At 40.1% G+C, this 14,079-nt stretch overlaps 1 protein-coding gene across 2 annotated transcripts in view; it reads left to right on the forward strand.

Moving 5' to 3' along the window:
- The window catches only part of DHX9 (DExH-box helicase 9), a 41,140-nt gene that overhangs the window by 14,470 nt on the left and 12,591 nt on the right, over positions 1 to 14,079 (forward strand). For both annotated transcript variants that reach the window (XM_074961101.1, XM_074961102.1), the window contains exons 11-20: positions 2,851 to 2,928; positions 3,331 to 3,522; positions 4,451 to 4,592; positions 5,138 to 5,220; positions 7,819 to 7,975; positions 8,616 to 8,716; positions 11,282 to 11,495; positions 11,783 to 11,877; positions 12,047 to 12,120; positions 12,721 to 12,873. In XM_074961101.1, coding sequence (XP_074817202.1) covers positions 2,851 to 2,928; positions 3,331 to 3,522; positions 4,451 to 4,592; positions 5,138 to 5,220; positions 7,819 to 7,975; positions 8,616 to 8,716; positions 11,282 to 11,495; positions 11,783 to 11,877; positions 12,047 to 12,120; positions 12,721 to 12,873 — 1,289 coding nt within the window. The remainder of the gene's footprint in view (positions 1 to 2,850; positions 2,929 to 3,330; positions 3,523 to 4,450; positions 4,593 to 5,137; positions 5,221 to 7,818; positions 7,976 to 8,615; positions 8,717 to 11,281; positions 11,496 to 11,782; positions 11,878 to 12,046; positions 12,121 to 12,720; positions 12,874 to 14,079) is intronic.

Raw genomic sequence — 14,079 nt, forward strand, 5'->3', positions numbered from 1 at the left:
TAATTAAAATCTTGAATGATACTGCAAATTGAACATGTACTTCATATCACTCACAAGATTTGCTCTGCAGGGTGCAGCTTCCTTTTTGCAACAGAGATTAATTGATCCCTTAGTAGCAGAGTTGAAAGATTAATCACAATATTAAAAATTAATGGAAATATTAAATATTAATCATGGTATTAAAAAGATTAATCACATGATCTAAACAATAGAATACCATTTATTTAAATGTTTTTGGATATTTTCTACATTTTCAATTACAACACAATACAAAGTGTACAGTGCTCACTTTATATTTTTGATTACAAATATTTGCTGTAAAAAACAAAAGAAATAGTATTTTTAAATTCACTTACAAGTACTGTAATGCAATCTCTTTATCATGAAAGTTGAACTTACAAATGTAGAAGTATGTACAAAAAAAACAAACCTGCGTTCAAAAATAAAACAATGTAAAACCTGAGAGCCATCAAGTCCACCCAGTCCTACTTCTTTTCAGCCAATCCTTCAGACAAACAAGTTTGTTTACATTTGCAAGAGATAATGCTGCCTGCTTCTTGTTTACAGTGTCACCTGAAAGTGAGAACAGATGTTCTCATGGCACTGCTGTAGCCAGCATTGCGAGAGATTTACGTGCTAATTCATGTCCCTTTATCTTTAACCACCATTCCAGAGGACATGCATCCATGCTGATGACAGGTTCTGTTCGATAACGATACAAAGCAGTACAGACCGACGCATGTTCACTTCCATCATCTGAGTCAGATGTCACCAACAGAAGGTTGATTTTCTTTGATGGTTCAGGTTCTGGAGTTGCCGCATTGGAGTGTTGCTCTTTTAAAACTCCTGAAAGCATGCTCCACACCTTGTCCCCCTCAGATTTTGGAAGGCACTTATTCTTAAACCTTGGGTTGAGTGCTACAGCTATCTTTAGAAATCTCACATTGGTACCTTCTTTGCGTTTGATCATATCTGCAGTGAAAGTGTTCTTAAAACGAACAACATGTGCTGGGTCATCATAGAAGACTGTTGTAATATGAAATACATGGCAGAGCAGGAGACATACTATTCTTCCCCCAAGGAGTTCAGTCAAAATTTAATTAATGCATGATTTTTGTAAGGAGTGTCATCAGCATGGAAGCATGTCTTCTGGAATGGTAGCCGAAGCATGAAGGGACATACGAATGGCACGTAAATACCTTGCAATGCCAGCTACAAAAGTGCTATGTGAACTCCTGTTTTCACTTTCAGGTGACATTGTAAATAAGAAGCTGGCAGCATTGTCTCCCGTAAATGTAAACAAACTTGTTTGTGTTAGTGATTGGCTGAACAAGAAGTCGGACTGAGTGGACCTGTAGGCTCTGAAGTTTTACATTTTTATTTTTGAGTGCACTTATGTAACACAAAAAAAATCTACATTAGTAAATGGCACTTTCACGATAAAGATTGCATTATGGTACTTGTATGAGGTGAACTGAAAAATTTGAATATAATTTCTTTTGTTTATCACTTTTGTTTTCTTTTGTTTATCAATATTTGCAGTGCAAATATTTGGAATCAAAAATAATATAAATTCAGCACTGTACACTTTGTATTTTGTGTTGTAATTTAAATAAATATATTTGAAAACGTAGAAAAACATCTAAAAGTAGTTAAACAATAAAATAGCAGTTGAAATTTATTAATAGTGCAATTAAAACTGCAATTAATTTTTTTATTTACAATTTTTTTTTAACTTAATCGCGTGAGTTAACTGCGATTAATCAACAGCCCTACTTATTAGGTATTGGAGGTAGTAGTTCAGCTAAGGTTTTTACTGCATCCTGCCCTTTTGTGCAGAATGGCTAATCTGTGGATGAAGCATGTGAAAGATTGCCATCAGAGTGATCACTTTAGCAGTTCCTTGATGTATAGTTTTTCCATTCGGTCAGAGTACAATGCATTTGTATCTAGGCTTAAAACAGAGTTAGACTGTTACTGAAAACTTTCTGGGAAAACTCCATTTTTTTAGAAAAATGATTCATCCAAACTCTAGCATGCTGGTCTGGGTAGGGAAAGAAATGGTAGGATAGCTCAGGGAACTAGATGAAAAGCTCTTGTTTCTTTTGGGATTGCCTGCTTTCTTCAGTAATCACTGATTAGAAGGTGAAGCTAAGTCCTCACTAGCATGGCTTTAAAAAATAAAACCTCACATCTTTGCACATCACAGTAGCCTTTTCCAAAGGGCCTCTTACTGCAAATTAGAAGTCCATTTTCATCTTTTTTTTTTTTTTTTTTTTTTTTAAATATATTCTTGCACCCAAAGTTATGTAGAGTAGGAAGCTCCAACTTGGCACAGTGTCTCAAAGAGAATCTCTACTGATGATCTCAAGGAAGACCTAGCAAGTCCCTTTTTGCGATATGAGGGGAAATAACCTGTTGTCCCGTAAATCAACTTTCATATGGAATTCTAATGCCATAACATGAAGGATTATTGCATGTGATCTTTGTGATTAAATACTCAACCAAACTACTGGTCCATCGGTTCCCATATCCTGTCTTTGGAAGTTTCAGGTATTTGATGTCTTCTGATAATGGACTGTCAAAGTAATATTGATGGTGTACTCCTGATTTGTTCAAACTGCATCTTTTTATAACTACAGATTTGCACATATAACTTAATACTGAATATTTGGATGATGGGAATATAGAGGTAATGGGTCAGACTTAAGGTTATTGTGGTAAAATTGCATTAGTGCCACTTAAACTTCTTATTGCATTAATGTGGTTATTTTCATTTTAAATAAGTTGTGGTAAATTTTAAATAGATGTCTTCCTAACGAGTCTCTTAACCCTTCATGTACTTTCCAGGCCACCCCAGAGCAGATAAGCATGGACTTGAAAAATGATCTCATGTACCGCCTGGAGCAGGATCAAGAGTTACAGAGCGTAAGTCTGCTGCCTATGATTTTGGCATGCTGTGAGTTTGCAGAAGCCATGCTTGCTGTAATTTTCTTCACCCTAGCCCTGGAGTTGCTTCTCTTTTTGAGTGCAGTAGACCATTCTTTGTGCTGGGGATTGTAGGTTTTACTCAGGATTGCTGGCAAGTGCTTTCAGAGGCATGGGGCACTACTGCTTGTAGGAATGGTTGCTTTAATAAGTTTTGCCCAAGTTCAAGAATGCTACCATTATGGGTTTTGCAGGAAGAGATCTCTCAGGTTCACAGATCCCACTAATGGGGAGTAGAGTACATGTTTTGCAAGAGTGGGACATCCTGAGTCAAGATGTAGATAGGGAGCAGAATGGGTTGGATTGTTGAATATTACAGGAAAGATCTGGGTCTCTTTTCAGATCCTACAAGAGAGGGAGACACTGCCTGTGAAGAAATTTGAGACTGAAATTCTTGATGCAATCCATCACAGTCCTGTTGTCGTCATTCGTGGTGCCACTGGTTGTGGCAAAACCACACAGGTTCCACAGTACATCCTGGATGAATACATCAAAAACGGCAAAGCTGCACAATGCAACATTGTAGTAACACAAGTGAGGAACAAGTTATAAATTGAAATTATTTAGGTCTCATGGTAGATTAGGATAAAATACTCATCTGGACATGCTATTAAATCTGAATTTAATTCAAACAGTTCACAAAGGCTGGAGAAACTAAATCGCATTCTAGACAGTTGTGAAAGCATCTGCTACACTGATTACACTAAATTCATAACTCACTGTGCATGTGTCTGTTTAATGATTCATGTTGCAGTGGGTATCTGATAAGACTTGATGAAATAATCTTTGTGGACAACACCAGAAAACTCTGTACTTGTATACATAGTGCAGTCCTTTCTGATACTTAGTAATGGAATATCCTAGTTGAGAGGTGGGGCAGGTCAGACCGATTGGTTATCTGAAGTAATGGGATCCAGCAGATAAGGGATATGGGGGCATATGGAAATCAACTGGCATATGCAAGAAGAACCATTTTTGGAGGAAAACACTGAGCTTGCACCTCTCTGGTGATCTGGTTTCCTCTGTCATTCCCAGCTTAAGTAGTTTTGCTTCTTGCAGTATCTGCAGTATGATACTGTCCATTAGAAGCAGCTACTGCCTTGAATCCTAGCTTCTATTTATTCACATTGCACAGCAGGGTCTGCTTAAGATAGAAATGTTTTGAAGTGCACTGGCAGAGCTGTATAGAACTTTCATATTTTCTGCCCAAAGTATACATGGCTCAAGCCAGTGTTGTTAGTAATGTACTTTCATGAGTATTTTAAGAGTTTGGATTGTAGTTCTCATCTTCTTTTGGGTGCTCACCAATGCGATTTGTCGTTAAAGGACTATCCTGCAACATTAAAGTTTGGGGAGAGAGCACAGCTAACTTCCCCAGTCTCTCTGTACTTGTAGGTCTACGCAGTAGGTAAGTTTGCACAATTTCATCTTTACAATGTGCAAAAAATGTTTCACCTCTCAGCCCAGGAGGATCAGTGCAGTTTCCGTGGCAGAGCGTGTGTCATATGAGAGAGGAGAAGAACCTGGGCAAAGCTGTGGATACAGTGTACGATTTGAATCTGTACTTCCCCGCCCCCATGCCAGTGTGATGTTCTGCACTGTAGGTCTGTATTCCTTTGTTACCCAACCAGCCTAATATCTGAATAACAGCATAGATGCCTGGCACTAGTGGCACTGATGACAGTGAGAAAACAGTCCTTGTTTCAGGGAAAATCTGAAAGAAAATGGCAAGTTTTGTTCACCTGTTCAGCAAACTTTTCTCCAATTACGGAAAGGGAAATGTGCCAGTTTAGTTTGGTCATTGGGCTCATTAGAGGTTTGAGAATGAATACAGATCAGATACCATATGCACAATATTCCCTCTAAGCGAGATGAGGAGTAGCCACCTGAAGGTTAGGGGAGGTGGTGGTGGGGGAAAGGTGGTCTCTCTAGTCTCAATACTTGGGTCCCCTCCCCTCATTACATACAGGTGTAAATGTGGGGTTTAGACAAAGGGTTTCAAAATGTTGTGCACAGTTCTTGATGTAAACTGATTTTGGCAACCCTTATAAAAGCATAGCTGAGGTTTTGTTATAAATGTTTGAACTGCTATGATCCATCTTAACATTCAGCTGTTACTATCCCCATTAACGTGAATTCCTTTTTTAAGGTGTCCTCCTAAGAAAACTGGAGGCTGGGATCCGTGGAATTAGTCACGTTATTGTGGATGAGATCCATGAGAGAGACATTAATGTGAGTTACTGAGCTGGAGGTCTGGATTGCTTTACCTGTTTTCGGCCAGTGTTTTGTGTTTACTCTGTACGCTGTGTATGTGTTCCTGTCTTATGTGAAAGGGAATTGTGCATTTTACTAAATTGTATGGATCCAAGTCTTCTGTAATTGTTCTCAATTGTAGTACTTGTTGAAATACTTCTGAGCTGTTTCCAGCTGAAGATCAAGGCTTCACAGCTTCTTCTTACGTCCCTTTATAGGTCTTAGTAGGACTCTCTCTCCTGCACCCTTTGGCTTTCTCTAGCAAATAGACCACAACAATGCAAGTACTCTTTATACAAAGTGGTTTAGTTCTGAAGATAAGAGTGAAAATTGGATAGACTGAAATTTTGTTGTCCTTCCCTTCCATTTTCCTATCAGCAGTAATATACCACTTAATACGCTAGTACTTAAGCCACAATCATCAAGTTGACAACTACAATGCAGTAGTTTATCTTCAGTACAAAAATCTGCAACAAACTGAAAACTTGAAAGCACTGCAAAATGAGCAACATTTAATATAAAAGTGGGGATATTGTGCTGAATTTATTCACAATTAATTAAAAACACTTTTTTTTAAATCTACCTGAATTTACCTTAGTTTTCATAAGAATGGCTGTATTGGGTCGACCACTGGTCCATCTAGCCTGTTTATCCTATCTTCTGATAGCGGCTGGTGCCAGATGCTTCAGAAGGAATGAACACAACAGGGCAATTTATCGAGTAATCCATCCCCTGTCATCCAGTCCCAGGATCCCTTACTATCTTAGGTCTATCAGTGGGTTATTAGCCATCCTCAAGGAACTTACCTGTTTGTTTTTTGAACCCCGTTATAATTTTGGCGTTCACAATATCCTCTGGCAACGAGTTCTACAGGTTGACTCTGCATTGTGTGAACACGTCCTCCTTTTGTTTGTTTTGAACCTGCTGCCTATTAATTTCATAGGGTGAACTAGGGTGAGCCCTAGTTCTTATGTGAAGGGTAAATCACACTTCCCTGTTCATTCTCCACAGCAGTCATGGTTTTATAGACTTCTATCATATCAACCCTTAATGGTCTCTTTTTCTAAGAGTAGTCCCAGTCCTTTTCATCTCTCCTCATGTGAAAGCTTTTCCATATCCCTGATTATTTTTGTTGCCCTTCTCCGTGCCTTTTACAATTGTAATATAGCTTTTTTTGAGATGGGGCAACCAGAATTATGCAGTATTCGAGGTGTGGGCATACCATGGATTTATAAAGTGGCATCATTTTCTCTCATCAGTTTTCTCTCATCTATAAAGTGGCATCATTTTCTCTCATTATCTGTCCCTTTCGTAATGGTTCTTAATGTTTGTTCCTTTCTGTTTTCCTCAGTAAGATTTGACTTCCAATTTTTAATGGATGTCTTTTTGTATCTAACCATCTCAATTACTCTGTTTAACCGTAGTGGTGTTTTTTAGTCCTCTTGCTGTTTTTTTATTTGGGGTATACATACAGTTTAAGCCTTTGTGGGGTTTCCATGCAACTTGCAGGCATTTCAGTCTTGACTGTTCCTCTTAATTTCCATTTTACTAACCTCTTCCATTTTGTCAATCCCCTTTCTTTGGCAGTCCTCTCTCTCTCTTTTCTCCCCGCCCGATGTTAAATTTAATTACATTGTGGTTTTTATTATTGAGCTGTTCAGCTATATTTGTTCTTGGACCAGATCCTGCACGTTACTTATGACTAAATCAAGGATTGGCTCTGCCCTTATGGGTTCCAGGACTAGGTGCTCCAAGAAGCAGTCATTAATGGTATCTTTCAGCTTGCCGTACCAGAGAGCTGAATCTTGTCACATGATTAAAGTCCATTTGTCAAAGTTAGGTTCCTCATTTGTACTATGAATCCTCTTACAAGGGAATGTACGTGCGTTTCTGGCATCCAGACTAAATGAGATGCACCTCTTCCTCTCCTAATAGGAGAGATGCTATTAACAGCATGTATTGTATTGAGTAGTTTAAATTTTTGTACAGAATTGGTGGTTTTTTAAACTAAGAGGTAGTCTGAATGCAGGGCAAGCTAAATAGATAAGCCAGACTTAAGACAATAGATGTTTCCATAGTATGGATTACCACTTCATAGTGCCCCATCGATTACCTCCCTTCTCATTTACGGTTGTAGAACGTCCTGTGTGTAGAACTACAGCAATTGTTCAGTTGTATTTTTTTAATGTGGACTGGAAACTAGAACCATAGAGGGTTCTTTCGTGTTAACTGTTCTGAGCTTGTTGACATGGAAGTCAAAACCACTTTAAGGAGGCACTCTAGAAGCAACTGAAACACTAGTCTAGTCTGGTGGGGGGAAATGAGAATAGGGAGTTGATAACTAGGTGCTTAATTCTCTAATATGCTAGCTGTTTTTCAGAAGTTAGTTTATTTTGAAATCTTCTTAGTAGAAGGCAACATATAAGTGCTGTTCATGTGAATAATAGATTACATAAGCAACTATCTATTGTTAGGGTTACTGGAGAAATGAAAATTTTTATGGCAGTCTTGGACAGTAACTTTTTCAGAAAATATTTTGGCTTAGTTTGTTAACGCTCCTGTTTTCTCTATGTACAGACTGACTTCCTCATGGTGGTGCTGAGAGACGTAGTTGAGGCATATCCTGAAATCAGAGTTATCCTTATGTCTGCCACTATTGATACCACCATGTTCTGTGAATACTTCTTCAATTGCCCCATCATTGAGGTCTACGGTAGAACCTACCCAGTGGAAGGTAAAATACTGGCTGAATGTGTATTTTGAATAATTGCTTTTATTCATTCTCTTTTCAATCTTGCACATAGTAGAAGGGACAAAAGCTTAAACAGTTCACATGAATCACAGCGTATCCTGAGATCTGGTCTATACCCTATGTTGCAAAGAAGTCAGAGAACATTAACTACTATGGAGTGAAATTTTTCACTCTTTCTCTTAGAGGGTTAAATAGTGATAGTGATTTTAAAAATGAGTTGCTACTATCTAATGCATACACCTGTTGTCTTGAATAAACCAGCCTAAATGAGCCAGTGTAAAAACTGCTATAGAAAATACATGGGAAGAGCCTGAATGGACAGGCTTGGTTGTCAAGGGTGAGGAACAATGGTGGGAGAGTGTGGGGAAGCTTGTAGTGCCATTGCCCATACTGTACCTATTCTTTGGATAAATTGAGGAGTTTGGTTTCCAAGGCTGTCAGTCAAGCACTCGTTTCCAGCACTAGCTTCAAACTCTGAGCCTTCAGCTTGCTCTTTTGAAACTTTATGGCTATCTTTAGAAAGGGCCTATGTAGAGCTATGGTTAGAATATGTCCCTCTGCTGAAGTTTGTGACTGGTTGATGGGCATCCTCTATACTAACTTGATGGATCTGTCCCTGCAGAGTATTTTCTGGAAGATTGTATTCAGATGACTCAGTTTGTTCCTCCATTAAAGGATAAGAAGAGGAAAGACAAAGATGAAGAAGGTGGTGAAGATGATGATGTATGTTGGGCTTGTTTACGTATGTAAATTAACAAGCACTGGCTGGAACCAGCGCACCAACGTAATGCATGCATTGCTGTACTCCTTTCTTTCTTGGACATCAGTGAAGCATTTGACCTGTTATGGACAGAGCACAATTTAACCACGTTAAATTATAGTACTGTATAGTAAAATTTTTCACTGATTCTCTTTGAGGGTTAAATATTTGCAGTGTTTCAGAAAAGTATTGTTCCTACATTATTATACAAAGACTAACGGGTGAGCAAGAGTAACTAATCAGGGGACAGAAGTAATGGTCAGACAGCAGAACAATGGTATAAAATGAATTCCTATCTAATTAACTGGCTGTGTTTTAATGACTGCAACATTGTTGCACTAAAATGCTTTGAGAAACCTTGTAACTATTGAAAATAGTACTTGGGATTGCTGCTGTTATATTTAACTGAATTTTCTGAATGCTTTTGTGATTGATGTACAGTAAGAACTGTTTTATCCGGCACTTCACCAACTGGAAAGCTCTATAAACCGGCATTTCTGATTTTCATTGAAAGTCCGATTTTTATAGTCCGGTTGGTGTGGGGCTGGCAGGGGGTTGGGATGCGGGAGGGGATGCGGAGCGGAGCACAGGCTCTGGGAGGGAGTTTGGGTACAGGAGGGAGCTTGGAGTGCAGGGGAGGGTGTGGGGTGCCAGATCTGGGCGCCGCTCACCTCGGATGGCTCCCTGGAAGTGGCGGCCTGTCCCAGTTGTTCCTGGTTCCCAGCCAATAGGAGTTGCGGGGGCAGCACACAGAGCTGCCTGCTGCATCTCTGCCTAGAAGTAGCCAGGACAGATCACTGCTTGAGGTGAGCATCCCCCGGATTTGGCACTCCCAGCCCCCTCCTGCACCCAAATTCCCTCCCCCTTAGTTAACTGGCATTTTTCACTTACCAGCACCCCCCATTCCTCCAGCATGCCGGATAAAACCGCTTTTATTGTATTTAGTTAACTTATAAAGTTCTAGTCCCATTTTATCACGTCACCTGTGTTTTAAAAAGTTGAACTGATGTGTGAATTCAAGCTTGCTTCTTTTGCTGCAGTAGATATTGCCAGCAACTATGCCTACCAAGAACTTGTGGTCCTTACATGGCTGTGGGTGATGGTATCTTTTGTAAAAAGATACGGTCCTGAATCTGAGTTTTAGCAGATGAATGAAGGACCTGAATTTCAGTTTGTTTGATTATGTTTTAAAGGAACACAGTCAACTTAAAGCACGGTTCTCACAGAAATGTTTTTATTAGCTGTTACTTGTAATGACTAAGATCCTTTAACTAGGGCCCTACCAAATTCACGGTCCATTTTGGTCAATTTCATGGTCATAAGATTTTAAGTTATAAATTTCATGATTTCAGCTATTTAAGTCTGAAATTTCACTTTGTTGTAATTGTAGGGGTCCTGACCCAAAGGAGTTTTGGAGGGGTTGCAAGGTTATTGTAGGGGGCAGGTTGTAGTACTGCTATGCTTACTTCTGTGCTGCTGGTGGTGGCAGCACTGCCGTCAGAGCTGGAGAGCGGCGGCTGCTGGTTGGGAGCCATGCTCTGAAGGCAGAGCCACTGCCAGCAGCAGCGCAGAAGTAAGGATGGCATGGTATGGTATTGCTACCCTTCTGCACTGCTGTCTGCAGAGCTGGGCCCTCAGTCATCAGCCGCCACTCTCTGGCCACCCAGCTGTGAAGGCAGCACAGAAGTAAGGGTAGCAATACTAAAATAACCTTATGACACCCCTGCAACTTCCTTTTGGGTCAGAACCCCCAATGTGAGAAACGCTGGTCTCCCCCATGAAATCTGTATAGTATAGGGTAAAAGCACACAAAAGACCAGTTTTCATGGTCTGTGATGCATTTTTCATGGCCACGAATTTGGTAGGGCCCTACCTAAAACTATGAGGGGGGGAAACTTTTCTGTGTGCGTTTGTTACTTTGTGCGTTTGAGACCACTGTTTGGGGTCATGTAGTCAGTTTCTAGGTTTACTCTATATAGTTCCTAATTTTCCCCAGCTGGCACTGTAGTCTGTCTTATAGCAACAGAGGAGAGAAAAACACCTCAGCAGGAAAAGCTTAGTTGTAAAATCACAAAAAATTGGCAGGGGGTTTGGGCACAGGTGTAGAACCTGAAACAACTACTTACTCTTTTTTTTTTTAACTTGATTTCAAATTGACCACTTCTCCTTAAAAGAAACAATTTTTTTTTTTCAAACCTACACATTGGTATTTCCTTAAAGAAAAGCAGTTTGATGCTGTAATTCTGGCTCCATCTATTCTAATGGAGATTTAATTGGTTTGATAGTTTCCTACTCTAAATTATAATTTATAGTGGTTTATAATTCTGAAAAGAGAATATGTATAGAAAAAAGATGGGGAATAAGGCAGTTCAGCTTGACTTGTGGTGTGATGTAAGCCAGTATTGAGCCTAGGACAGTGTTTCCAATCCATCCATCCCATTCATCTATCTGGTTTGAGTGGCCCTCATCCCCATAGTATCAAAGTCCTATCTGGTTAAACGTTTTTTGTTTGTTCTCTACACCTGCAGGCCAACTGTAATCTTATATGTAGTGATGAATATGGTCCAGAAACAAAACGTTGTATGGCCCAGTTGAACGAGAAGGAAACTCCCTTTGAGCTCATTGAGGCCTTGCTAAAGTACATCGAGACCCTGAATGTTCCAGGAGCTGTGCTTGTCTTCTTGCCTGGCTGGAACCTGATATACACCATGCAAAAGCATCTGGAAATGAATCCACACTTTGGTACAAACAGCTTTCAGTTATTTTCTTCTCAGTGTCCTTCCCTCAGAACAGTTACTGGATAAATGTAAAGATGAGTTGACTGAAAGAGTTGGGCCTTCTGTGTGTCTATATAGGATGAGAGTTTGAGTAGATATACTCTATATAGCTCGGTTTGAGTAGATGGATGAGAGAAAGTGGAAGGAACGTGTTTAGGTATGAAGCAGTGGGTGGATAAGAGCGAGCTGAACTTTAATATCTGATACATAACAGGTTATAGTTGTTTTAATCTCCTGGTGTTCATATTGTAGGAAGCCACCGGTACAGAATTCTGCCCCTGCATTCACAAATTCCTCGAGATGAACAGCGCAGAGTGTTTGATCCAGTGCCTTCTGGAGTGACCAAGGTGTGAAACTATACCACCTACACAGAGAGAGAATGTAGTATAGTGGCTCTCTCCTGTGCTTTTGAGAAGAGTTTTTTTTAATGCTGGCATTCTGCATGCTACCTTACAGACCATCCTTGGCTCCTTGTTACAATACATGTATTCTAATACAATTTTCCTGTTTTCGTAGGTGATTTTATCCACCAACATTGCTGAGACTAGCATTACCATCAATGATGTTGTCTATGTTATAGATTCTTGCAAGTGAGTTCCCGATCCAGATCTTTATTTTACACAACACATTATTTGTTGGAATACCAAGTAGTTTTTGCGAACATGCAGTACTTCCTTGTATTGCTGTAGCCCCAAGAATGAGTTTGGAGACCTACTCTGCAGTGTTTGTGTGCTCCCCAAGTAATCTATGCAGTTAAACAACCATACTGGTGTATCTGTAAATTGTCCTTGGTCAATTGAATACCATGTTAGTGGTGTTTATATGGGTGTCAGTAGGATTCCTGTACACTGTTTTCCAAATGGATGATTTCATACTACAAACTCTCGTATGGTTGCTGGGGAAATATTAAGCCTTCCTATATTAGTCTGTTATGCTCTCTGACTTGCTGTGTGCACTTTGAGCATGTTATAGTCATGAATCACTAATTGCATTAGAGCTTTGAGCTGAGATTTAAACTTTTGGGAGAAGTTCGGGAAATGTGGGTTCTGATGCAGTGAGTGGGGGTACTGTTCGTTAAGCAGAAAGACTAGCACAGTTAATTTTTTTATTCCAGTTTTGCTTCATTGAATGATACAGAGCAGACCTGCTTTGGCAGTATTTGATCTTCATTTTTTTTACTGCTTTTACAGACAAAAGGTGAAGCTGTTCACTGCTCACAACAATATGACAAACTATGCCACGGTCTGGGCATCAAAAACTAACCTTGAGCAACGGAAAGGGCGAGCTGGCCGAGTGCGGGCTGGATTCTGTTTCCATCTGTGCAGCAGAACTCGCTTTGAAAGGTGAGGAGCACTCCATAAATTACAGAGCATGCAGTTGTGAGCTGCTTCAAACCAAGCAGAGGAAGCAGATTAACACAAAATCGTGGGGATATGATTGCCATGAACTGTTGCATTTCCTCAGACACAGAATTTAGTTCCCACTCTAGAATTTGTGGGTCCCTTAGAAAACTGCCACGGAAAGCAGGGAAATTGTTTAAGATGTGACTTCAGGATCAGTCCCCACTAGACTGGACAAGTATGGCCCAGCAGCCTGATAGAATGACTGGGAAGAAAGAGCCCCATGCTTCACCCAGTGAGACACTGTTGAAGCCCAAGGTATTGAGAAGAAAAGGAAAGGGATTCTAGAATGAGATGCCACAAAAGACACCTGCATCCTACCAATCAAAAAGTGCATGCTTGTGTGGAGAGATGCTGGGACCCTACTCCTCTCCTAGAGAGGACAGCTGGTGTGGAAGGTGGTGAGAACCAGGTGAGGGGGGAGAGACCTCGGAGGAGAGGAGGAGGCAGGTAGACAGATGTTCTTCCTTTTTCCCAACTCTCTGGCCAGAAGCTGCTAACACCTCTTTTTGCTGCCAAACTGTTTTTCTCCCACTTCCAGCTACTCTAACATTACCAAACTGCTGAAACCTGACCCCTTCTCATTCCTATCTGCCAAATCTTCCCCCAAAGACAAAGCCGTGTAACCCTCACTGCCCAGCTGCAGGGGCTTACACAGCAGTCAGATTCTACTGTATTTCACCCACTACCCTGAAAACATCACAGTACACCCATTCCCCTGGACGACAGCTGCAGGATAACTATGTTTACAGTGATCGATGTTAAGAAATCTTAGTTTCTGAAGGAGCATATAATAAAAACATCCTTAAAATTTTTGTTGAATTAAATATTTAGACATGGTATAATGTGATCATCTTAATTCATTAGGAACTTCTGACAGCAAACTAGTTGTGTGCTGTTAAAGAAATCATGTGGTCTTGTGTCAGAATTTAGGTTCAGCTTACCACAGAGAACATGGAACCCCAGGAATTACTGTGCTTAAACAGAAAAATTGTAAACAGGAGATTGTCGTGTATTTTCAATGGGGTCCTATAGGGATTGGTTCTTGACCCTACACTATTTAACATTTTTTTTTGTCAGTGACCTGGAAGAAAATATAACTATTGATAGTTTGTGGATGACGCAGATTGAGGGAATGATAAATAATGA

This window comes from Natator depressus, chromosome 8, assembly GCF_965152275.1.
Source record: "Natator depressus isolate rNatDep1 chromosome 8, rNatDep2.hap1, whole genome shotgun sequence".
Classification (NCBI taxonomy): Eukaryota; Metazoa; Chordata; order Testudines; family Cheloniidae; genus Natator; species Natator depressus.